Here is a 26708-nt window from a genome sequence, read left to right as displayed (position 1 = left end):
AGTCCATTTGATTTTCCTATTCTTAGTAGATCCTTGTCCTTGGCATTTTTTGACAACTGCTATGTGTGATGCCTGTTGCTGAGCAGTGGGGACACAAGAAAGGAAGGAGCCCCACGGGGACCAGTCTGGGAGGCAGACCTCATATGTCAAAATAACTTAGGCTACATATTGCAAAGGCCAAATGAGAACTAGAAGTAATGAGTGTCTGCCTCACAGATTTAGAGGAGGAGCAACAGTTAAGTGGGGTATTTGAGGAAAATCTGAAGGATTGAGATTTGGACCTGGAAATAGGGGTAGAATTAGGTAATTGGAGGTTTGGGGAAAAGGCGAAAGTACACAAGACTGTTCCATTTGAATTGGAGCCAGAGAAATTATGAGGGGTCTAGCCAGAGATTGCGCTGTCAGCATCTGCTTAGTGGTTCGTGATGCCAGGTGTTGATACAGCAGTAATTTCTGGGCAGGTGCCGATGGCACTTCTGCCAGCCCAGGGTGCTGTGGAGGAGGCCGAGTGCCTTCTTTGTCTCTCTCGGTAACAGTGGCCCAGGAGGAAGCCAGGCAGGGGATGCGGAGTGTCCGCTGCTTCTGGGGGGATGCCGAAGCAGTGGTGGGCCTTCCTGAGTTCTCAGGCTGCTTCTCTCAGAGACTTCTGGTGGGAGGCTGGGGGATCTCCAGGGGGCAGGATACCAAAGGCTTGCTAGGGGAGCGGTGATGGACAGATTAAGGCACAAGTGGGGGCCAGGTGGTTTAGAGTCTTGGGTTCCAGAAATTTAAGAGTGTTTTTGAGCTGGGAGGGATGTGTGCTGGTTGAGGTTTTTGCCATAGTAATCGGATTTTGTCGTGTATGGTGGCCTGGAAAATAGAGAATGGAGTTGGGAGACTAGTTGGACCAACTGGTCAGTGCTGGGAGGAGGGTGGCGGACGTGGGATTGGAAGGAAGGTTGGCTCTGGCTCAGGGCAAGGCTGGCTATGCCGGGAGCCTGCCAGGGCCCTGCCGGGGTGGGCAGGTGCAGGAATACACCGAGGCAGGGAATGGAATCACCTTCAGGGAACTTTTCGCCCTTTGCTGCTCGGAGGCCCAGGCCTCGGCTTCACCAGCTCATCAAACCTGAGCCCTCGGACCCCTCAGGCCAGGTGGGCTGGGGAAGCCCCTCCACCAAGGGCTAAACCGGAGGTGGGAGCCACCTGTGCCGAGCAGAGCCCAAGTGGGCTTAATGGGCCCAGGGAAAGGGGTCCTTGGCCAGGCCCAGACCAGCACCAGCTCTTCTTGGCTGTTGCATGGCTCTCAGCTCGGTGAGTTCTGGTTGTGGTCAGGATGAAGGGTTGTTTCTAAGCAGGATGTGCAGCTTTCCCAAAAGCTGTATCTTGAGGTAAGTTTGACGCCAGTTGCAGATTTTGTTCTTTTGGTGCTGATCTTGGGGCTTCTTTCTGATCCCTGCAGGTGAAAGGCCTCGTGAAGCAACACATTGACTCCTTCAATTATTTCATCAATGTAGAGGTGAGTGTGCCGTCTGGGGCCCAGATTCCGGGCAGGAAGAGTTACCTGCAAGACTGAGATTTCTTTCCTTCTTTCTGTCTTGCCTATAGATAAAGAAGATCATGAAAGCCAACGAAAAGGTCACCAGTGATGCTGACCCCATGTGGTACTTAAAGTAAGGAGAGGTTTGCTCTTTTGTACAGAGTCTGTTCTTTTCAGAAACACAGTTGTTATGAAATAGATTAGGCTAACACTAAAAACACTGTCCCCTCCCCCCACATCTTCTCTCAACCTTTTATTTGGCTTGATATCAATAATTGATTTTAAAGTTCTTGAACTAAACTCTATTCAAAGAGGAGAATTACTGTTTGCTTCCTGTGTTTGCTTGGTCTTTGAAACTAATGGGTTATTCCAGTGCCCAATAGAGTGTCTGGTAAGTATGTAATATAAATTCGTTCTCTTGGGCTGATCATCCTAGTGCATCACTTCTACTTGCCATATTTTTTAGAAAGTTGTATATTTGTTCAGGAGCAACACCTTGATAATGTACCTTACAGATCAGGGGTGGGAACATCCAGCCCTGTGAACTGTATACGGTTCATGAAATTATTTGCTAAGACAATCCCTGGTGATAATGAGCTGAAAGCTGCGTACAGTAACCTCCTACTGCTCTCGAGTTCTTTAAGTTGATAATTTTGTGTGGCTGGTGAATAATGATGTAAATATCCAAATGGCTTTTGGCAGAAAAAAGATTCCCCATCCCTGCCATAGCTAAATGGTGACATGCTTCAAAGACATGGACCTATGTCTTTTTCTTTCCCACTTTTCTCTTTTCTCCCCCAGAACAGTGTGTTACACTTAATAGAAACTATCAAGTGTTTATTGAATATATATTTATTTGTACACGTTTGTTCAAATAAGAGAATGTTAGATTGAAGCTATCCCTTTAGATTTCAAACTTCAACAGTCAATATATATTGACTCTGCTATTTTGGGCAAAGATAGACTTAGTTTTTCACATACAAAATAGAATTGACATTGGATTTATTTTGCTTTTCAGATATCTTAACATCTATGTGGGCCTCCCTGATGTTGAAGAAAGCTTTAATGTGACAAGGCCTGTGTCTCCTCATGAGGTAATTGGGAAATATGATTTTTAGAGCTACTTTTCTTTTTAATTACAGATATCCCCCCACGTTTTTGTAGGATAACCTTATCTGCTAGTGAGGAACTTCAGCCAGTGCAAAACTGCATATTAATGGTCACTCAGATTTGTCTGAGGCACTGAGATGAGCCACTTGCTCAGGGCCTCAAAACTGGTACATGTGCAAAGCAGGACCTGCAGCCTGGTCTTCGGCCAGCTCTTTATGCTCTGTCCCATATTGCCTCTCGTTTGAAAAATATGTGTGCTACCTGTCACTGGGGGCGGTGTCCAGCTGTTCCAGTCACTTCTGATTCTCCATGTCCCCATTTGGGTGTTCTTGGTAAAGATACCGGAGGGGTTTGTCATTTCCTTTTCCAGCTCATTTTACAGATGAGGAAACTGAGACAGAGTGAAGTGTCACAAGGCAGTAACAAAATTAACTTCTTTGTTTCAATGTCCCCTTCTAGAGTTATGCTTTTTTTCTTTGTGTCTCATTTTCCATACCAAAATGAGGATGATGACAGTAATTCATATAGTGGCTTTAGGTTTGTAAAGTATTTGGCAAACGTAATTTCCTCATTTTATTGCTGGGAGAATAGAAGTGCAAAGAAACTGATTAGATCAAGGTCAACCAAATCATAAAGTGTTGGGTCTCCTGAGCTAGTCTGGTGCTCTTCCCGCCCTGCACACTGCTGCCTCTGCAGTGAGGAGGGCCCAGCATGGGGCCCGTCTCCAGGAGAGCCTTTTCTCCTATTCAGCACACCCAGGTCTTCCCTTTCCTCTGACTCGTGATTTGAGGGCTGTCCGCCATGTGCTTGCACATCTCACACTATGAATTGATGCTGACCTTGGCATAAATTAAGTGGTTAAACTCACGGTTACTTGGCACAGCAGCCTTGGTAAGTGGGTAGAGCCCTCATTGTTTCCTTCCTTTGTAGATGAAAGAACTCAGAAAGGCTATGTGACTTCTGGGGTCCCTCAGGTAGTTAGTGGTGGGCTTTCTGGGCCATTCTGCCCAGCCTCTGGTGCTTCTGTCCACACTGAGCTTTGGGAGGAGACTGGGCTCCCTCAGAGCTTCAAGTGATAGATGGAGGGTCATTGGGCCCATCATGCAGTGTGTGTGTTCCCCTCTGTGGCTCTCTGGCATTTGATCCCCCATCTGCCTCCTCATTTCTGAAAGTCTTCTCTTGCTTTCTCCCCTGGCTAGCTGCCCTCCTTTTTTCCTACTTTCCTTCCCAATTCCATTTCCTGACTGGAAGGGCCACCACACTGTCCTTTGTTGGGCGATGAGTGGATCTCGCCTCCTCATTTCAGGCCTCAGTTTCAGCCCGGGTCCTTGCTTCCTTGGGGACACCTCATCTTCCCTCCTGATCACTCACTTCTGCCCCAGTTCTGTCGACATTGTCATCGCCTTCATCCCAAGTCCCATGCCTCTTCTGACTCTTCCTTTTCCTTCCTCTGTTTCTGGAGAGTTAACCGGTCAGTTCAGCAAATTCTGTAATTGAGTGTGGGCTAAGTGCCGGCACTGGGCTCGGTGAGCCAGGGAGAGATCGAGAGGGAAGCTCCTGCACCTTTGGTGCTGCTTTTTGGAGGTGTCTCTCCTTAGCTTTTGCGTGTTTCTGCTGTTGGGGTCTCCTCTCCCCTGGTTACTTTGTGCGCCTCCTCGGAGAGCTGCCTCTGGCCTCTCCCTCCCGGTCTGTCTTGTCTAGCAGCATGTGGAGCCAGAGGCCCTACATTCAGCGCCTCGCTCCCTGATTTACTGAACTTGGGGCAGCTCCTCAGCTGCCAGGGCCCTGGGCCTTGGGTTAGGTGACTTCTAGGACCCTCTCAGGACTCGGTCTGTGGTCCTGTGATCCCTTTCTCTGGAGGCCTTGGGTCTGGGGCTGCCAGAGCCTCTCTTTGTATAAGTGCTGTGCCTCCTCCAGATGTTTGTGGAGTGGGATCGAGGGTTACCTCCCTAATAGGAAGCCTCTGGGGAGGCCCCCGTATCTCATCCTCTCGCTGCTGACCCTATAACCTGGCTCAAGCCTGTCTGCTGCCCTTTACTGCGTGCTACCCTGTGAACACGCAATGTTGGAATCCCCAGTTCTAAGCTTTTGCTTTGTGGGCTGCCATTCTTGTCAGCCTAGAATCATAGCCCGCCTTTGTGTGTGATTATAGTTAACAGAATACTTGGATGATTTTTATTGTATTTGAAAGCGAAGTCACTGGGGTCGCATAGCTAGGAAGTGTTTGTTCCATGTCTCCTGACTTCTAACTCTGGTGATTTTTCTAATCTTTCCCTTTTTAAAATTGGATCCTCTCATCTTGCCCAGCCTGGGAATACAGGGACTACTCATGGGGCAACATCCCACCACAGTGGACACAGAGGTGCTTGCCAACCTGGGGTGGTTTGCTTCCTGATTAGGGAACCCGGTGCCATTCTGGGGGCTCCCCACATTAACGCTGAGCTTGATGCAGATACCTGATTTAGCCTGGCCAGTTGCGGTTCAGAAGCTTCCCTGCGAGCAGCAGGGTACCACTGGCAAGGGCCTCCAGACCAGCCCCTGCCTCCTTCCCAGGCTGGCCTTCCCATTGCAGAGGCCCAGCACACAGCCACGTCTGCACCCCCTTCTCCCGTCAGCCCAGCTAGTCCATGAATCTCCTCAGCCACTCTGCCCCGCATGTTGGTTCTTGCACTGGAACCAAACTGTTTCCTATGGAAAAGCTTCAAGGAATTAACATTGTACAGAATCTCCTGCAGATTTTTTTCAGTGGTTTTTCCGATTCTCACATGTCTCATTATTGAACTAAATGGACCCTTGAGAAGTCATGGAGTCTTGCTGCCTGAGTTGACCCTCTTCAGTTTCTTGTGGCCGTTGGTGATGGATTAGACTGATTTGACTTCCCCCTTAAGGGGTGAGAAAGCTAAGTCAGTAGTTTTAAAATGGTTGTTGGCTGGGGACTTCCCCGGAAAGTTCTCCACCTAGTGGCTGTGAGGTGCATCAGAACAAAAATGATTTAGTGTCCTCATTTCTGGTTTTTGTCAGGAAAAGTTAAACTCCACGGCAAAGCAACGAGATATTGAGCATCCTATTAAATAGCCAAAGGGAGTTAGATTGTAACATTTATGGAACCAAGTAGCACAAGCAGCTAACTAGGAGCACATTTAAGACAAAGATTTTAGATTGTAAAACAGTTTTAAAAACATGCTCAGAGCTGTTACTGACTGTTTTTCTCTCTCCTGTGTCTGAGTACTTTGCTGGTACTTTCTAATTCAGGCAAAGGCACAGAGAACACTGTCCTGTTCTCTCTAATAATCTCATTAGGGAAACAATGAAAGCATGTGAAACAGAGTGCTTTACAGCCTACTTTTTGGGCATGGACTAATTTCACCCAGAGTTCAGAGACAGAGCCCTATGGCTTGGAGAATTTCAGAAAGCTGAGTCTGCATCTGTTCCAAGGACGTGGGATGCTCAGCTTCATGAAACAGACAGGCTTGTTTATTGATCATCATATTCAGAACTTAGCTTAGTTTGTACAATGTGACTGTAAGCCTCTAGATCCTTCCTCAAGGCATCCTGTTCAGTAGGATGGCTACTTTCTCTCTTTTGTCCCATGATTCAGTTCCTGATCACTCGGTCTCTCGGCAGTCCTGCTTTTTTCCAGCATTGCTAAATGAATCATTTTCCGTGAATTCAATTGGTGCAAAAGCAATCTTTGCTAGATTTGGTGATGCTAAAGAGCGTTGCAAGGGAAAGCTGTCAGGATTCTGGTGTTTTCTCCCTTGTTGGACTGCCCGATCCCCAGGTGTGCAGTGCAGACAACATTCACCGGCTTTGGTCTGACTTCAGGGTCAGGGAGAGAACGAGGCAGCAGGAGGATGGGTTAGTGTGGGATTGATGCCAATGAAATGGGGGGTTCCCTTTTTGAAGAGAGGCGTAGAGGACAAGATGCCACAAGCATCAGGCCTTTCCTTCATTGAGAGGCTGTAGCATAAGACTGACTTTGTGTTGCAGTGCCGTTTGCGAGACATGACGTACTCAGCTCCCATTACCGTGGATATTGAGTATACCCGGGGCAGCCAAAGGATTATTCGGAATGCTTTACCCATTGGCAGGTGAGAAAAATGTGTGTGTGTCTGTCTTTGTGTGCATGTGTGTGTGCGTTTTATTTTCTGGAGCGGTAAACTTGAAATGACAAATACAAACCTGACTTGTCCTTGGCATTAACCAGGTAACACAAGCCTTTAGAGAAGATTTCCTAAGGCTAGCCTTCTTGCCAAAAGGTTACTGTATATTTTATTACTTTAAAGCTTTTCTTTATTCTCCAGGAGTTGTTCTTAATTGTCAAGGAACCTCAAGTGTGCCTGAAGTGACATTATTTAGAAACCCAAGGTAGTCACCTTGGTAGATAACTCCTGTCACAACCACCATAAATTTTTTTTTTCCCCTGAGGCAATTGGGGTTAAGGGACTTGCCCAGGGTCCCACAGCTAGGAAGTGTTAAATATTTGACACCAGATTTGAACTCAGGTCCTTCTGATTTCAGGACTGGTGCTCTATCCATGACAACATCTAACCACTCCCATGATTTTTTTTTTTTTTAAGAGTTCCTTCCTCAAGATAGGAAAATCAAGGCATTTTTCTGTAGGATATTAGTGGAAATAGGAAAGAATCAGTTTGGATCATGGCATGCCAGGTTCTCGGGCTGGCCTTCCTGGTTTCTCATCCAGTGCTTTGGGAGGCATTTACAGATAATTACCCTGAGAAGGAAGAGTTAAATTTTCTGTTCTCCACTCCATTTTACAAACAGGGGAAAGGAGCAGGGAATAAAAGGAATAGGCTTAGCTTGGGTAGGGAGGTCCTTTTGGAGCTGACATGAGAGCTCTGCCATGTCTGATGCATGTCTGTCTTTTTGTGTGACTATGCCCCTTGCCATTGGTGATCCAGGTAAAATGCTTTTGAAAACAGGGAGAAGACAGTGGATTTGTTTACAAAAAGCCAGCAGAAACCATTGGGATGGGAAGGTTAGGGGCCAGTATGGTGAGGAGAGCTGCCACTTTGCCTTTTGGTCTGTATGTCTGACTGATCTCCTTTAAGTAAGGACTTTACCTCCTCCAATACAGAACCCAATTTACAGTTAATATGTGCTTGTCCAAGGGCTGCTCTAAGTTGATCTATTCTTCAGGCTCATGTGACATTCTTGAGGATACCCCTGGACAAAAAGGCATGTTTGATGTTCCATGATCATGTATGTGGGAGGTGGTCAGTTTGACCCAGGCAGTTTATGGGGCCATTTTTTGATATATGATGCAAGGACAAGAAAATGTTCATAGCAGTCCTGGCTTCTTGGCTATCGTCTCAGCAAATGAGAGTAGCTGTACCCCAAATTGGGCCTGTCCACATGCTATGAAAAGCATCCTGAGGTGAGGTTGAGTTCAGTGGTGGTTTTCCTAGACCAGAACCATGGCTTAGATGATTCTGTTAAACATATTCCCATTTTCATCAGGGAATGAATAACAAAAGAGAACTTTGGATTATTTTATTTGTTTTTTAATCTGGTCTGTCTTTGTGCAAAGAAGGCAGGTTCATGGTCTCTTTGTGGATAATACTCCGTGCTTATATGGATATTCCCTTCCCCACATCCCCCCAGCATCCAGAAAAATGAGAAAATAGAATTAAGATAGAAGCTCTGCTCACTATAGCTGAAGACTTAGACAAATATTCTGGGCCTCTTTCAGGATATTGCAATAAATATTTAATCACAATATTTCAAAAAACATTGAGTGATCTGATATACTGTTCTGAAAAGAGCAAATTGTATTATGGATTAGAATGAAGAGTGAAGATTTTCATTTCTGTGTTGCTGAGCATTGGGCATCGTGAAGTTTTTGAGAAATGATTTAGAAGTTGTTTGAGATTGAGTTTTTTTTATTTGCTCTTAATGCTTATGTGTTATTTTTCTTTGAGAATTGTTATATTTTGCAAATAATCCATGTGGGACTCAACACTCTTATCTTTTCTGAAAACAGAATGCCCATTATGCTTCGGAGCTCAAACTGTGTCCTTACAGGGAAAACGCCAGCTGAGTTTGCCAAACTCAATGAATGCCCCTTAGATCCAGGTACGTTTTCTTCCCGTTGTTTTTTTGCTTTTACCTTTGCTATTCCCATTTGCAATTGTGACTTTTATTGATATCTTTTGTTTTATAGCATCTCCATTCATATAACAAAGACTACTTTTTAAAGATAAAAAATTTTTTTTAAAGAAAGGAAAAAAATTAACAGACTAATTCATATGTCAGAGAAGTCTGAAAATAAGTGCAGCAATTGTTGACTCCTGCCTCTGCAAAGGGGTTGGAAGGGAATGTCTTCCCATCCCTCTCTTTTGAAGCATGCTTGTTCTTTATAATTTTGCAACATTGCTGTTAATTTTGTGTGTGTGTGTGTGTAAGAGAGAGAGGAGTTCGTTCTGTTTATATTGTTGTAATCATTGTGTCTGTCATTTTCTTGGTTCTGCTTACTTCATTTCTGCATTAATTTGTGGAGATCTTTCTATACTTTTCGCTGGAACATTCCATTCCATTCCTAAATCTCAATCTGCTTAGCCATGCCCCAGGCATCTATCTTGTTAACATTTTTTTGCTATCATAAGTGCTGTTACAAATAGTTTGGTATCAGTGCCTTCCTTGATGTATGTGTCCAATAGAATCTCTGGATCCAAGGGCCTGGATGTTTTAGTCACTTTATTTGCATAATTCCAAATTGCTTTCCAAAATAGTTGCACTGGTCTGCAGCTCCACCAACAATGTTAGTGTGTCTATCTTTCCACAACCCTTCCAGTGTTGACCATTCTCGCCTTTTGTCATTTTTGCCGATTTGCAGGGGTGTGAATATTCTCCTACTTTAGAAAAAGAGCATTATATGTTCTGAAAGGACCTCTAACCTGGAGCTTTTCAGCTTACTATGCATTATTTTATCCCATATGTCATGCATTGGCTGATATTAAACACATCCATGAAGTATTTTGAAGATTGGCCCAGTATTTATTTACTCTTTTAGCACAAAAATCTAACTGCTTGATCTGGTGGGGTTTTTTTCCCTTCATGAGTAAAATTTCAGTGTCCCAAATGTTTATTCTTAGTCTCTTTTCTTTTATCTCTTGGTATGCTTAAACAAAATGAAAGCCAATCCTATAAAAAAACAAATTTTTTTTCTAGTCTAGATTGAGAAATGTTAAAAAGATGGGCTAGAAACCATTTCAAAATACAGTTGAGATGAAATGTGTTGACGTTCTCTAAACAATGGTAAAATTCTATGTTTTCAGAGGAGGAATTTATGTTTTTTATTTTTAATGTCTCGGGCTCAGCATTTTTAGACTTTTTCATAATCCACTTAGCCCTTTTTCATTGATTTATTTTCTTTCTATGATAATCTTTATTTTGTTCCTATTTGGATGCATTGAATCCTCAGAGATTTTGACAGGAATTACAGTTGTATAGGTATTTAGGCTGAAACTGTAATGACATCAATTATAGAAGGCAAAGGTAACTGACATTAAATCCCATCAAGAAGCACCACCTTGTTCTGTTCTGAAAATTGCTGGACCCTTAGGGGGCTGCTCCTCTTCCTAGAACTGGCGCTAATGCAGCTGGGCCCTGATGAGGGAGGGGGTGCCCAAGGAGGTGCCCAGACTGGCAGAGCTTGCCCAGCCCTCAGTGGCCTCTGCCGAGCCGCGGCAGTGTGCCAGGCTGCTGCCACTGATGAGGTGTCGGGGACGCCCGATCTGGCCCCCAGATAAGCCAGGAGGCGAGTGCCCGGCCTCTGTGGTCGGGACGGGGCAAGGAGGACTCAGGCGGGTGGGCCTTTTCTTTTTGGGCAGGTGGTTACTTCATTGTCAAAGGAGTCGAGAAGGTCATTCTCATTCAAGAACAGTTATCGAAAAACAGGATCATCGTGGAAGCTGACAGGAAAGGCACGGTGGGGGCCTCTGTTACCAGGTAAGCAGTCTGTGGAGGGCCCTCATTTTCTAGGAAATGTTGGCGATCCTTCCTTGAGATTATTTACTTATAATGCCCGTGTTTGATGTAGATGTAGGCCGTATTTCCTGAGTGGTGTACAGTGAAAAAAGCTAGCATAGAATGTTCATCGAGACAAGGCCGAAGGGTCACAGCTCTGAGGCCCAGAGATTAAGTCCTGCAGTTGGTCAGGCATCGAGTCCCTCCTCTGATCAATAATCAGGTTTTCTAAAATCTCCCAAGTCCCTCCAAAAAGGGAAGGAGCGCCTTCTGGGTTTTCAGCAGGCTCCAGTCCTGAAGCCCCGAAATTCTGAGTCAGTCCTCTCACGGCCTCACAAGGAGACGCTGCCCGATGGCGACCCCTGCTGGGATGGTCTCTGCTGCGCGTGAGCGCTTTTTAAATAACCTGCCTTTCCTTCCAGTTCAACCCACGAGAAGAAGAGCAGGACCAACATTGCTGTGAAGCAGGGGCGGTTTTACCTGAGGCACAACACCTTGTCTGAAGACATCCCCATCGTGATCATCTTTAAGGTAGGGTAGAGACTGTCTGACTGGAAGCCTCCCCGGTGGTCCCTCCTCTGAGACCCAGGCCAGGCAGGGTCCTTGGTGCAGCCAAGGTGGGGGGGGGGGGGGGGGCTGGCCTCTTCTGCTGCGGCTGTGGGCAGGGCAGCATCCAACATGGGCAAGAAGGAGGACTTTGGTCCTGCTGTGGAGGCAGATCCATGGCTCTGCAGGAGGAGGAGCTGGCCACCTGGGCCTTGGGGGTGGGGGGAACGGGCAGGCTTCTCCGGAGGCATGGGAGCCACTAAGAGAGAACCTGGGTCCTGCTTTAGGAATGGGGATATGGCGATGGGGTCCGTGCCTTAGTGCCGTGGGGAGATCTTGGATGAGAAGCCTCTCTGAGAGACGAGCAAAGTGTGTCAGAAGCTTTCCTTGTGATGCCCCGATAAGGACAAGAAGCTTTATGTTGTCTGAAAAGGAAACTGAAGCTTAAAGAGGGGAAAGGAGCTCGCCCATGATACCAGGGGCTGTAAAGCCAGGGCCCTTTCCTGCAGCTTCCTCCTGTTGTCTGTGCCTTATAAATAAATACATGGTATCAGGTTCTCCCCCTCCCCCCCAATCCTTCAGCTTTATAGGTGCTTGCATAGATAGATTTGTAATGTACCTGAAAAAGAGCACTGAACGTTTCTGATTTCAAACACAAATGAGAAAACAAGGCTGCTGAAAAGATCTGGGATTTGGCCTATGTGGCCAGTGTGCTGCAGAACTGAAACCCTCCGCCCTTGGAGATGATGTTTTCTGAGATGCTTTGACCAAAGGCTTCATCCCTGGTGCTGAGCGTCACCCTGGGCTTTGGATGGCATTAATATCCCATTGGCATATTAATATTCCCTTCTTTGGGGTGTTTATTTCTCAGAAGTCTTCTTGGAAGCACCTGCCAGAGTTCAGGCTTTGTGGCCTTGCCTCTGAACCCAGGGCGCCTCCATACCAGGTTGGCAGGGGAGGAGGATTTGAAGATATGACCAATTAAATAAAGAGGGAGAGAGAGAGAAAAGATATGAAGATGGGCTCCTTGAACACTCGTGGGAGAAGCAGCTGAAAAGAAGCGGAGATAGAAGTTGGGCTTCTCAATTAGAATCCTGGGTCAAGGGCTCTGGAGGTTGATCGCACCAGTTCCTATCTCTGATTTCATTTTGAAATTTGTGGCTCTCCTTTCCCCTGGTACTTGTGTATCACTAACACTACTCTAAGGTTATTTTTTGGCTCACAAATGGAACAAAGAAAGGAAGACAGAGAGAATAAAGGGAGAGGATTAAGAGGGATTTGCCTATATGGGAAAAAGAGAATGCCTGAGGTGGAAGTAACTGAACTGTGAATGGTGAGAGAAAGGGGGGCTGGGGATGGCATGGGTTCTGTGCAACTGATCCTCCAGAGAGGGAAGAAAGAAAGTCAAAGAAAGGAGATGTTCCCTGAGCTGGCCATTAGTTAGAGGTGGTTTGGGAGAGGGGCTGCTTCTTGGGGTGGAGAAGCACTGGCCTCTTGTCCTATAAGTCTGTCCTTGATTCAGAACGCTGCCTGTGCATTGAAAGGTAGCAAAGAGAAATTTCTCCCTGAAATCTGCTTAGTTTGACTTAACTTGGCTTTCTTAATCTGATGTCTGGATTTGGATTTTTTTTATTTTAACCTTTTGGTAACTTTTACAATATAATATAACTGGTTTCTTTTATTAATTATATGTATCTTATGTGTTTAAAAGAATTTTGAAAAATCGATAGACTTTACCAGCTTCCAAAAGGGCCTGTGACACAGAGTAAGAATCCTTGCTCAGATGCTACCTGAGGAAAGCACATTTCTGTTGGTCACAGCAAAACTGGGACTAAAATATTCAGTCGTTAAAAATTCAACGCTCAGAGACTATGAATTGTCATTATTTAAGAATGAATATCAGGATTGTCTTTCCTGTCTTTTTCCACTTGGAGAGCACAAGGAAGTGTATGTACTCGAGCTGTATTATGCCGGCATTATGTTACACACAGGAAAGGATGTCCTGATAGGGAAAAACTGGAGGGAGGGGCTCTCTCGGCAGGTAGTCTGCAAGGGGAGACCCTTTTAGAAAGCTGCCCCCGGCCCGAGCTGAGGCTGCAGCCCTGGCTCTGCGGAGAGCAGCCCTGACCTGCAGCCCGGGCCAGAGTCCTGGCGCTGAGGACCAAGCGAAGTCCTGGTGTGCAGGGCCCAGTGCGGTCCGAGGAGCCGTGGGGTGCTGTTGGACCTGGGGCAGAGGCATCTCCCCGCGTTGTGTCCCCTCTGGCCGGCGCTGCCTGGCTTCTGTGCCACTTAGTGGGGTTCTGTAACTGGCCCCGTGCAGTTGGATCCCCACAAGAGGGCAGCACACACTCACACATCAGGCAGAAACCAGTGCGTGTGGGCCTGTGTCCCTACACTCTTATCTTTTGAATAAGTTTCTTCTCTTCCCTTTGGTCCTTACATCGTTTTGGATTCCCTCCTCTTTACCCTTGCTCCTCCCCCAGGCTGGGATTAGAGTGTTCATCCGATACCTGGATGGAACAGGCGCCATCATCTTCCTCCTTTAAAATAAAGCATTCGTGTCCCAAGTGTGCTCATTGACATGACGGGGATTTTTTGCACTTTAAGGACCTCATTGCCCATCTGTGGAGTCACATGGGAAGGAAAAGGCCCAGGTAAAACTTGAGCTAATGCAGCTCTCTTCCTTCTGAGGCACCTTGTGAGTAAACCAGGCCGGCCAGCTGGCCAAGTGTGTGCACTGGGGCGCTTTCCAGCTAATCCCCCAAGGGAGCCGGGGCCATCTTAAACCGTTATGCAGCTCTGGATCCCAAACTCTTTGGAAGTGGTCAGACTTCCAGAGCGAGCTTTCCAGACTTGCCAGGCTTGGAGAATCCTCCTCTTTCTCCCTAGCAGACATGAGAAGAAGCTTTTCCTACTTCTCAGGAGGCCTGCAGCATTTGTTAGAATTCAGTTAAGAATACTTTTGTGAAACGCCCTACCGTTCGCCAGGCCAAGTGCCTCACTGTGGGATATTCAGGATAGGAGGGCCCTTGAAGATCCCCAGTCCCGTGCCCCCATCAGGTAAATGAGGACATGGAGGGCTGGTTGGAAGACGATTGTTGGACAAGCTCCTAGACTCTCATTTCATTTGCTACCAGATAACAGGAATGGGAAGACAGCAATAAAAAACATGCTTGAAAGAAGTGTGAGAATTTCTTCACGTTCCTCTTCGTGTTGAGCGAGCCTGACGTAAACAGGCTGTTTCAGTTGGCAGCTGGCTGACAGGGACAGAAGGAGGGACTGAGAGGTCTTCGCACTGAGTCTGAATGTAACTGACAGTGCTAGGATTCCTATATCAGCTACGATTTGATTCGTGACAGATCCTCCAGAAATTTTTTCCCATTTTCTTTTTATGTGCTCAGCATTTGCACTGTGATGTTGTCAATAGTCTTCAGAGTTTTCTGGTGTAGTAGAATAAGATTGAAATTTAGAGGAACATTTCTGGTAGCAAAATTAGGGCTCACTTTTATTTTTTAGAGCAAAACATTTTATTACAAATGATAACACTACAGGTCTTGTATTCTTTTTATAATGACAAATTCAGGGTAATGAATTATAAAAGAAGACTGAGATCCCTGTTTCTAAGGTATAGGGAAATAGGGACCTTTTACCCTTTATCTACTTAATATTTGTCAAGTCGCTGCTATCAATTTGCATATCATCCTTTTCTTTATAGGACAGCATCCTTTGTAGCTACCATAGCAGAAAGAGAACTCCCTAGTGACCTTATTGTAACAGTGGTCAACCAATAAAATCCATGTTCTTGTAGCACTTTTTGAAATTTTCTCTTTCAGATTGACAAAGGGACATGAAATACGTAAAATTATTGCATTGGTTTTCTATTCAGAGTTTATTCATTGATTTATGTGGTACTGTATGTTCATCTTGATATAATCAAATTGAACAGTTGAGGAAATGAATTGATTTTTTAAAAAGTGGATGAATTCCAAATTACCATCCCTTATTTTTCTTACATTAACTTCCCAGATTGTGTGATCTTTTGTTGAACTAGGGTAGCAGTGCCGAGTCTTCTTCTGGTTGTTATAGCACAAGTCTTAAACTCATTAGTGAGACAAAATGATTTGAGATACCTGGAGTACAAAGAGTCCCACATAAAACTAGTTTTTAGATGTCTAAATTATGTCTGCGAGGTAAAATAGTTGGGCATGTTGCTGAAGTTTCCATAGCAATCTTCTCCATTTATTTGTAACTCTCACTGGATTGATAGCTAACTAGGTTGTAAAGCAGGACTTTGGCCTTTGGAGGTGTAGAGCTTTTGATGAGTCTGCTGTAGTCATCATCATTGTAGTTTGATGACCAAATGGAGGAAGTGGTTAGTTCTTTGGGGAATTAACTCTGTTTTCTGAACATGTGGCGTCATTTATCAAACACCCTGCACATCTTGGCTTGAAAGCTTAAAAATATCTGGAAGGGTCTAGCTGTCCTTAGGAAAGACTGGTTTGGTCTAGAACCAAGAGGAGGGGGAGAATGCCTGTGGCCCATAAGGAAGGACTTTTTGACTGAGGTTAAACATTGGGACGTGCTCTCAAGGATGCCAAAGGGATTTCTGCAATCATTTAAAAAAGTAAAACCATTGTTGATGGTTTCTGTTTTTTATATCATTAACAGTATTTCATGGTCTCTCCTTCTCTTCTCCTTTCCTGAAAGCCATTTCATATAACTATAACAAAAAAATATATATTTTAGAAGTGGAAAAAGAAGTCAACACAACTGATCAATATGTTGAGAATGTCTGAATACATATACAGTGTATGACACCTGTGCACCTCTCACCTCTACAAAGGATAGGATTAGGTTAGGGGTATTTTCTCCAATCTCTTCATTTCTCTCCATTTTATCTTTATACTTTTATTACATTTGCTTTTAGTTTTTTGATTCTTGTCGATCATCCCATTTAAATTGTAATTAGACCGTGTTTGTATTCTTGGCCTTGTTTCACTTTGCATCAGTTCATAAAAGTCTTTCTATGCTTCTCTGTTTTTACTACAGCATTATTTCTTATAGCACATTATTGCCTCTATATATTTTAAAGAATAAGATAGCTTTCGTAGAAGGTTCTAATCAAGTTTGTATGTGTATGTGAACGTGCAAACAACAGTTTTTCTGTTAATATGATCTTCATATATCGACCAATGATGGAGTAATTGTTCCAAATCCACATTGGAATTCTCATTATAAATGAAAGCAAATGTAAAGAAGTTAGGCTTCTACAGTAATCTCAATTAAACAGTGACAGGACCAGTGTAGTTATGGTAGGAGTGGAGAGGAATTGATAAATAGGAGAGAGTTGATAAAGTCATTGGACAAGGGACAGTACAACAGCTCCTGACTATAGATAATCAGCCTGACCATTGGTGGTAGAAAACTCCAGGAGATGGAACAGCATCCATTCCTCACATCATAATATGCCATCGTACGAGCCTGCCCATTGAATTAGTCACTAATATAACTTGGATGGTGAAGCAGAACTGAGAGAGAGCAGATTATGAAACCTCAGTCTCAGAAGAATTGTCAGTTAGCCAAAAGATCACAGAAAGACACGTAGCAGGTAGAAGTAAGGTGTAGCAAATCTCTGAAGATAATATGCATGTGTACCATGGTGTAAAAGAACATACAGAATTGGAAAAAAAAGATGGGGGGCTCATATAGCAAGAATAATAAGCAAGATAACAGTCAGCCTAGACTTACACTGGTTTCCAGATTTCTAGTAACTATATCAAACCCAGCATTTCCAACTATAACTCACATTATTTCCTCAAAACTATATGCCTTTCAAATGCTCTTATTGAGAGTACCACCGATCTTCTACTCACTTAGGTTTTCAGACTTAGAGTCAGCCTCGTCTCTTGCCTCTGCCTCATCTACCATATTTAGTCCATTGACAAATGTTATTGATTCTACTTTGATCACATCTCTTGTATCCATTTTTTATTTCTTTTCTTTTTTTTAACTTATACAGCCACACATTAATTTAGTTCCTTATTATCTTTCTTGGACTACTCTAGTCAACTTTTAAGCGTCTATTGGACTTTTGCTTTTGTTTTTACATCATTATAGGTTTCCCTAATATCTCTCCTCTCTCTGAAAGCCATCCCATATAACAAATAGCTTTTTTTTTTTTAAGACAAAAAGTACAAAAGAGGAAAAATCAACACAATTCACTGAGGAAATCCAAAAACATGTGGTATTGCTATAAGCAGCATTCATAGACAGTCACCTCTGAAGGAGAGGACTGCATCTTTTCTTTAGGCCATGCTTGTACATTATAATTTTGTGAATGTATTGATGATTGTGTGTGTGTGTGTGTGTCTGCTTTTTGTGTACATTGTTGTAGCCATTGTGTCTATTATTTTCTTGGCTCTGCTTACTTGACTGCATCATCAGTTCATGTAAATTTTTCCATGCTTCACTGTATTCCTTACATTCATCATTTCTTACATCACAGAAAAATTCCATGGCATTCATGTATTTTTAGCCATTCTTTGTTCAGTGAACATATACCTTGTTCCCAATTCCTTACTGTCACAGTAAGTGCTCCTATAAAAATTTTGGTATCATTGATCTCTTTTGCATGTAAACCCATTAGTAACAAAAGATGAAAACAGTTACTATTGTAAAGATTGTGGAAAAGATGGGCAAACCTATGCATTGTTGGTGGAGCTGTGAATTGAACCACTCTGTAATTATACAAAGAAAATGACTAAAATGTCCATATCCTTTGATCCAGAAAGCCCATACCTAAGTATATATCCCAAGAAGGTCATTGAAAAAAGAGAAAGGCCCCATGTATAACACAATATTTGTAGAATTGCTTTTTGTGCTAGGAAAGAACTAGAAACAAAGAAGATGCCTTTTAATTGGGAGATGACTTTAAATGTGATACATTAACTATAACCAAATATTGCTGTGCTGTAAGTAATATATTTATAAATCTTAATGATTTAGCCCATGTAAGGAAACTAAGAGATTTTGGAATTCCCTTTTGTTAGCAGATGTTTCATTTTACTTGCTTTAATTACTTATCTTTCTGACTAGATCGCTTATTTGTCCAAAGACCTATATGAATTATGTCTCTTATGTTTTCAGATTCTCAGATATCCTTATATTTTTAGATTCCTCAAATATCCATCTCCTATCTTCTTAAAACATGAGTATTTGTAGTAGGTGAGTTGATAATTCTGAATTCTTTAAATTTTTTTAAATTAATAACTTTTTAAAATCAATAAATTGCCTAAATTCCCCTTAATATCTTCTCTTTATCCTTCCCAGAGAATCATCATATCCTTACATTTGAAACTATTCCAATAGCTTGTCTGGTCTGAGGTCATCTGCGATACTTATTGTTTTTTCTTAATAAGCTGCTACTTCTGTCAGCTTATATAACTTTTCCATATTAATTGCCAGATTAGAGTTTAAATATGATATGTCTAGACAGTTACATCTTGAGTTTTTCTTTGTAAATGTCCTATGGATTCTGTTTGCATTTCTCAGTTTTTACTAGTTATGGAGAATTTTCTTTGGTAAGCTCTTGGAGTGTAGTATCCAGATTCTTTTGTTTTTCTAAGTTTACCAGAAATCTCAAATTTGCTGCCTTGTGTTTTGTTTTCTAGGTCTGTCACTTAAATCTGTATGTAATTGGAATAGTATTGATAATTCCAGTGACTTCCTCCCATTCTTTTGTAGCTGCATTAAGTTGCTTTGCTTTATGCATAGTTTTTTTTTTCCTGATAAAGTTTGTTTGCTGTTTGAGATTTTTAAAAAGGTTTTTCCCTTTTACATGTTATGGATTTCTTCATTATTTCTCTGTCTCTCTATCCCCGTCTCTGTCTCTTGTGTCTCTCTGTCTCTTTCTGTCTCTCTTTCTTGCTTATCTTTGTAGAACATCTATTGGGATAGTTTGCATGATGAAGAGTCTCTTGGTATTTTTGCCAGTGAAAATTAACATTATGGTAGTTTGTCTCCTAAGATGCTTTTATTATAATAGTTTTCATTTTCTCTTTATGTAAGTCAGTATTAGGGGAATTATTTCTCTCTGCTTCATTTTTCTCTTGAAAAAAAAAATCCTGATTTTGTTTTAAATTTTTGTGTGATATTTTTGATTTTACTGAAACATGGATAGCTTAAAAAATTTGATTACATATATATCTGTGTTTATATATATATATATATATATATATACACACACACATATGTACATGTATAACAAAATATTTGTAGAATTGCTTTTTGTGTTAGGAAAAAACTAGAAATAAAGAAGATGCCTTTTGTGTGTGTGTGTGTGTGTGTGTGTGTATATACACTCCATCATAATTTCATTTAACAAACATTTCTTAAAATTCATTGTGTATATATGGTCATAATGATCAGCATGCAGTATAAAGATACAAAACAGTGCAGACCTTTGTATCAGTGTGATCTGTTTGCAGTCTCATCAATGTGACGTAGAAGGTCTGTTATTGGCTATATCTGATGATGCACAATTTCTTAGGGAAGGAGTTATTGATTCTTTGGCTACAATCTCATAGAGCTTTAATTTGGTGACCAGAGAGGTTGCTTTCTTAATTTTTGTGCTTGTCTTACACATAATTCACTTTCTCAATATCTACTTTGTTTGGAATCCTTGTTTACCAAGCAAGGGTTGAGTTAGGACTGACTTTTTATTTATTAGTCTCTTCAATTTTTGTTAGGCTCATTTGTTTTTTGCTTTTTTTATAGCTTTTTATTTATAAAACATATGCATGGGTAATTTTTCATCATTGACTCTTGCAAAACCTTCTGTTCCAACTTTTCCCCTCCTTCTCCCCACCCCCTCCCCTAGATGGCAGGCAGTCTAATACATGTTAAATATGTTAAAGTATATGTTAAATATAATCTATGCATACATATTTATACAGTTATCTTATTGCACAAGAAAAATCAGATTTAGAAAGAAGGTAAAATAACCTGAGAAGGAAAATAAAAATGCAAGCAAACAATAACAGAGAGGAGGAAATGCTATGTTGTGGTCCATGCTCATTTCTGGTAGGCTCATTTGTAAGTGAAAAAGTTTCACTAGCTCAGTTTATTCACTTACTGTTTGGGAATGCAAGCTTCCCATATATGTTTAGTTAGTAGACTTCCTTTGTTCAAATCCTGTTCTAAGTTGGTCTTTATAAGAGAGCTATAGTGTGCTGTGCTCCAGGGGATTTGGAATCCTTGTCAAAACTGACTCCATCTTTTGCAATTCCTTTTAAGAATTATCTCTTATTTCTTTGCTTTAGAGCTGGAGGACTATGGATATACACTGTACAGATGCTATTAGGGTATTTACCATGATAGTTGGTTTTGCTTAATGTTTTTTATGTTCTGTGGTAAAATAATGTTCTTTAAGGGAAAAAGGTATGTTTGGAAATGTCATAAGTAAAACTAGGGGGAACAAAGCCTTTAACATTAATAACATTGAAGTACTTGGCTGTAAAATTCACATTTCAGTTTCTACTGCTGATGTTGACTCAAGACATCTTGACATCCCCCATTCTGCCTTAGTTTTTAGGGAAAAGTTTTTGCTCATTTTTATGAGTAAGCATATTTTCCATGAGACCTTAGAAATGTACTGATTTGTATTTCACAAGTTTTGCCTCTCAGGGTACAGGTTATGTTCATGTTCAATTGTGTGGCCTAGCAGGGACCTTGCAGGCAGGAGGTTTCTAATCAATACAATCAAGGCTGAGTTGAATCAAACTGACTCTTTCTTCTATATAGTTCATTTGAACCTTACAACAACCCTGTGAGGAAAGTACAGTGATACTCATTTAGAGACAAAGAAACTGAAGTATAAAAAGGTGTAAGTGAATATTTATTGATAGTGGAATTTTAAAACCCTGGAATGTTATTTCTGATATCTGCTTGAACCAGGTTCCATTAAAGATGTGAAGCTTTCTTTTCCTCCCTCTACCAGCCTTGGTATTTGTTATCCTCAGAATAAAGGATGAAGACAGAGTTGAATGGATTTTTAAAAAAAAATTTTAATTTTGAAATAAGCCAATTGTTTTTCATGTGCTCCAAGCAGAATTTGAATACGGGTTTTTCCTGACTCAGAAACTGCTTCTACTATATATTGCATTATACACAATGCATTTATATATTCTAAGTTAATGAAATTACTTTGGATTTGTAAAGAGTTTTAGAAAAAAAGAAAATATTGTATATGTTTCAGCTATTTCCAACATTTGTTTCCTTCCCCTCCCACAGCTTCAGAATTCTCATTAATTTTACATTTCCATTCTAAAAGAGAACTCAAGGCAAATTAAGGAAAGAAAAATCAGAGGTAAATGAAGAAGCTCGGAGAAGAGCTGGGAGAGCTCTTCCCCCTTATAGATGAAGAATCAGGGCTCCACAGAGGGTCGTCTGGAAGGATCAGCAGGCAATCAGCAAACATTTCTGAAGTGTCTGCTGTGTGCCAGACATTAATAAATGCTAGAGACACAAGAGGCAAAATCCAGCAAGTGGCTAAAACAGGACTAAGACTGGATTCGGCCCATGAGCTCATCTCCCTTATCCACTCTCCCACATGGTTAGAAGCATTTTGGTGCTGGGGTTTGAGAGAACAGAATTTTTCAAGCCTTTTAAAAAAGAAGCTTTTTTGGTTTTATTTTGCATAACCATGAGACAGAAGAACCAGAGAATAGCAGATATTACATTTGGAAATTGGTTATATCCTGACAAGTCTTTCTAGTTCATTCTCAAAAGGAAGAATTTTGACTACAGACCGTAACTTTGCCCAACTTCTGAGAACATTATTGCTCTGCCTAGAGAGGTTTAGTGAGCTTAACTCCCTGTTTCTTGATCTGGCAGAATTCCAGACAAATGTGTGCATGGACAAGCTTTAGCACCATCTGGAATTCACAAAGACCTGCACTGCTGTTTGCTACCTTGAAACACTTACTGATAAAGAGATTTTCCTAAAGCTGTTAAGCACTTTCTTAGTGTATAAAGCTCTTTTAAAAACTGTCAAAGATATTACAAGACTTCTATAGAATGATAAAAATAAAATGCTAAAATATTCTACAAGTGGGATTCTCATGAAATGAGTGGCGATGGCATCCAGTAAAATTCATCCTGCGGCAGTAATCATTGGGCTCCATTTGGGCTCCTCTATGGATCTTTCGGTAATGATGTCTGAAATCGCACCCTTTCACTGGGCAGTTTTAGCTTGTGTGTCGTGGTGGCTAGTTTCATCCATCTTCTTCTTCGTTAAGAATTTATACTGGGTATTTTAAAACTTTGCAGAATGGACTCAGAGCATTTATTTTCCTTCTCTTATCAAGGTTCTTAGCTAGCTGGAGCATGTGCTGCCAATGCCAGATGGCACTGTTTCTGAGCGGAGAGCTAGCTTTTGCTTAGGAGTAATACCGGCAAACAATGCCAAATTAGCATAAGCAAATGTCAGCGAGTTAACACAAAGCCAACACTCTTTCTGCCTTTTCTTCCTTTCCTAGGCCATGGGTGTTGAGAGTGACCAAGAAATCGTGCAGATGATTGGCACTGAGGAGCACGTGATGGCTGCCTTCGGTCCCAGTTTGGAGGAGTGCCAGAAAGCTCAGATTTTCACACAGATGCAGGTGTGTCTTTTCATATCTGTCCTTGGCCATGACATTCAGTTGGAAACCTAACATTGCTCATTTTTGTGGGGACGGATGCGGTGCCTTCTATTTGGAGAAGTTGGGTGTGAGAGCTGAGAGAACTTATGAGAGGAAAGGGAGGGAGGAGGGAGATGGAAGGAAGGAATGTACCTAGCAAAAGAACATGGTGGCTCACCCTGTTCTGTTGACCCAGAAGCCCATTTCTCAGGGTACTCCGATAGATTGTGCCACTTATTTCCTTTACTTGAAGTGGCTTTGCTTTAGTTGATGGTTTTTTCCCCATGGCTGCCTCTCTTGACATTAATTCAGTCATTCCCCTCCTTTGGAGCCCCTATCTAAGCATCCAGTTTTGTATGGTCTCTGTCACTGAGCTGGAGTTCCCCCTCATTGTCATCCCAACACCTTTTTGGAGGGGTGACCTACTCAGGTATAGCAGGCCTGCTCACCACCCCTCATCTTGGCTGCTGTAAGGGTGCTTCCTGCCCTCAGAATTCCTCGGCACTATGGCAGAGCCTTGGGCCTGCGGAATGAAATGCTCTAATGGTACATTTAGAAACTGCTTGTTTTTTTCTTTTTCTTTTAAATAGTGAACAAGCAAACAAAGAAAAAAGAAAAAAAAGTTAGTGAACAGATTAGTTTCATAGAAAATATAATGTCCATCTCTGTCTGGCACTTGGTACTTCCATAGAATATTTTGGGTTTTTGTTCTAGAATCATAAGTGTGGTGGTTTTCTTGGAGGCAGCCTTATTGAAATAAATAATTATTCCAAAATCGCAGCCAGCTGGTAAAAATGCAAACGTTTATTTCTCCTTCCAAATCAGCCCGGTTAGTTGAGGCCCATCACTCTGCCTGGCTCCAAGAGATCTTGCAGCTTTGTCCTTGGCTTCTGCCTCCAGCCTCCAGTCAGCTCTGACTCGTGGCTTTTCTATCTCCAGTCTGTTCCACCAGAAGAAGTCACTTCAAGCTTCAAGAGCTCCCTCTATTTATGTAATCTCCCAAAGGTTAACTCCGCCTTCTGGAGGGAGAGGGATTCTAGGTTATCTCCCAGAGTGCTCTCTGGTCCTAAGGGAGGTGTGAATTCAGATCTCATACTAGCCCTGAACTCTCCCAAAGGTGTGAACTCCATTGAGTACTTAGATACTTATGAGCTCTCTAAAGGTGTGAACACAAGCATCGTTCAATCAGTTCCACTTAGTACCTAGTTCAAGTTCTGGCCCAAAATAACTCTAAGATTAAATTAACTCCAATGTCTTAACACTTTGTAAAGATTCCAACACATAAGCACTTCAGTAATGTAAATGAATGGTGCAGAGCGCCCTTTTAGAATAGTGTGTATGTTACTTAGCAGAGAAAATACTCTTCTTTATTGATCTGTGGGTAGCATTCATTTTATAGGTCACCTGATTGGGCGGGAATCCCAGACTAGCCCCTCCCTGTCACTCATGTGTTGTGGGTTCTCCTCCCACCCTGTCATTTGGTGTGTTCTGTGGAGAGGAGACTAACTGAACTGAAATGAGATAAGGGATGGACAGTGCTCACAAGTGCTAAGAAATTCAGTTCTTCTATTCCCTGACCCCTTAGTTGAGTATAATTGAAGGCTGATGCACTGTAATTATTTGGCCATTTTGAGAAAAGTTACTTGATGTTTATATTTCCTATTAGTAATTAAGGATATTATTATTTTGGCCATGTTATGGTTCTTTCTAGTGGAACTTTGTTATGGACAGTCCTCAGGCTCACTGCCTGGATGTTCCTGAGCATGAACAGGGCTGTTGAAAGGGTGCTGGATCAGCCCTGGAGGAGCAGGGAGTGAGTGGTTCTGTCCCATGTCAGATTCTGGGCCAGCAAAGCTGGTGGGGAAGTGAGCACTGCATCCCCCAGTACCTGTCAGTGCCACCAGCACCTCAAATGCAATGTGCCCCAAAGGGAACCATGGTCCCCCTCCCCCCGAAGCTGGCTGCTTCCCTAGTTCTAGTGATGGCCCCATTCTCCACCCAGTCATCTGGACCCAAAGGCTTAAAGGTGACTGTAAGTTAGCCTTTCTGGAGATTTATAAAAGTTGGGGTGAGAATTCTTTCTGAGATGATTTTCAAGTAATTGTTCCTATGATGTGAGTTTGGAGGCTTCTCAGGGGCTGCCAGAATTCACCTGTTTAGTTTCCTGATCTAAAAGTATGAAGTCTCACAGCTTGCCCCTCTGGCCTTTCTGGTCTGCTTCAGTTTTACTCTCCTTCAGGTGCTCCATGGCCCATTTACAGTCCGACTCTCCAGTGCCTGTCCTTGGGCTTTTGAATGGTTGGCCATTCCCTTGTGTCTAAGGTGTGTCCTTCCTTAACTTTACTTCTTAATTTCTCTGTTTTCTTTCAAGACTCAAGTCAAATCCCCCTATTTTTAGGAGACTTTTCTTGGTCTAAGAGATGACTTGCCTTCCAGATACTATGAATATACATCTTCTTCATAACTAATTAATTAATAATGACTGATAAAGTTAATTTTTAAAAGATGAATTGTGATTAGTCATTTAATTTAATGTTTGCTTTGGCTAATCAAATATTGCTCTCTTTAATAAAAGCATACCTACTGTGAAAATATGATATTAACAAATCAGCTTTTTGGAGGGAAGTCAGTTGCCCAGAAATAAGATGGTGTTGATGGGCCAAGCAAGGACACAGTAAGATTTCTGGGTGTTGCCATCTGGTTTGGTTGTGTCCCATCGATGGCGTTGTTAACGCTGTACGGCCAGGGCAGCACTCTGTTGAGGGGCCTGTGTGGTCCATTTCCCCCATAGAGTCGGCTACATTGATGAATGACACCTGATGGTAAAGTCATTTGGTCACTGCAACAGCCTTCACTTGTTTTTCAGGCCCTGAAATACATAGGAAACAAAGTAAGACGACAGAGGATGTGGGGAGGGGGGCCAAAGAAGACCAAGATGGAAGAGGCAAGGGAGCTGTTGGCTTCCACCATTCTCACCCACGTGCCGGTAAGTCGTGCCTCTAAAACCAAATACGTTAATGGCTCACCTGGAGTCCTTGGTCAGCCACCTGTCGATTGTGAAGCTAAAAATAAGATTTCTTACTCTGATTTCAATTTTGGCCCCTTTCCCTAAGAGAGAAGCTCTGGGATGGCCTCAGGTGGGTTTTGGAGTGTTACAGGGATATCGCATGGGGTCAGCCACTCATTTTGTAGCTAAAAGTACTGAGCCCCAGGGGGTGACTTGTAGGAGTCACACAGCTAGGTGGGGAGGGCGTCAGCACTGGAACGCCTAAGTCTCCCGCCTCCCAGACCTTTTCTGGAGATGACATCTTCAAGCTCTTCCCAGCCACGGTTTTATTCCCTGCAGCTTTGGTGACCCCCTTCCTTAAAAAAAATCCAAACCTCCCTTTCCCTCTGCAAAGTTTTTTCTGGCTTCCTCAGCCTCGGGCCCATCTCTCATCCATGGTGACTTAGAGCAGAATTCTTTTTCTTTGCAAAAACTGTGATCTGTGTGCCTTGTTCGGTTTTTCTGCCAGTGGGTGTTGCCAGTTTTTTTTCTTAGAGAATAGCCTTTAAGGAGTCAAAGAACATCACTTGTTATTTTGGGTTAGTTATAATGTTTGCTCCTTAACACTATAACTTTTGAAATGGGAAAAAGGAGTTAGGAGCCAAGGGTGTTATAAAGTACAAAGGGAGAGCTGTTGTTATTGAAATGTCTGTGCTCATCACTGGCCATTTATCAAAGCTCCCTGAGAACTTGCCACTGTCCATGCAAAAGGAAGACTTTGGAGTGACTTAATCTGGTTAAGGCAGACAGCTTACTTTTTCCCATTTGATACAAAGATGAATAATAGAATATCAAGTCATTAGGAAGGTGCCAATACCTACAC

General features: G+C 42.5%; 1 protein-coding gene across 1 annotated transcript in view; it reads left to right on the top strand.

The window, feature by feature from the left end:
* POLR3B (RNA polymerase III subunit B) overlaps positions 1-26708 on the top strand; it is a 125569-nt gene that overhangs the window by 4522 nt on the left and 94339 nt on the right. The window contains exons 3-11 of the mRNA XM_012550622.3: positions 1439-1495; positions 1585-1649; positions 2535-2610; positions 6617-6717; positions 8631-8722; positions 10480-10597; positions 11038-11146; positions 22699-22821; positions 25706-25825. Coding sequence (XP_012406076.2) covers positions 1439-1495; positions 1585-1649; positions 2535-2610; positions 6617-6717; positions 8631-8722; positions 10480-10597; positions 11038-11146; positions 22699-22821; positions 25706-25825 — 861 coding nt within the window. The remainder of the gene's footprint in view (positions 1-1438; positions 1496-1584; positions 1650-2534; positions 2611-6616; positions 6718-8630; positions 8723-10479; positions 10598-11037; positions 11147-22698; positions 22822-25705; positions 25826-26708) is intronic.

Source organism: Sarcophilus harrisii, chromosome 5 (genome assembly GCF_902635505.1).
Source record: "Sarcophilus harrisii chromosome 5, mSarHar1.11, whole genome shotgun sequence".
In the NCBI taxonomy this organism is placed as follows: Eukaryota; Metazoa; Chordata; class Mammalia; order Dasyuromorphia; family Dasyuridae; genus Sarcophilus; species Sarcophilus harrisii.
Note: the sequence above shows the minus strand (reverse complement) of the source record. Positions and strands in the feature narration are given on the sequence as shown.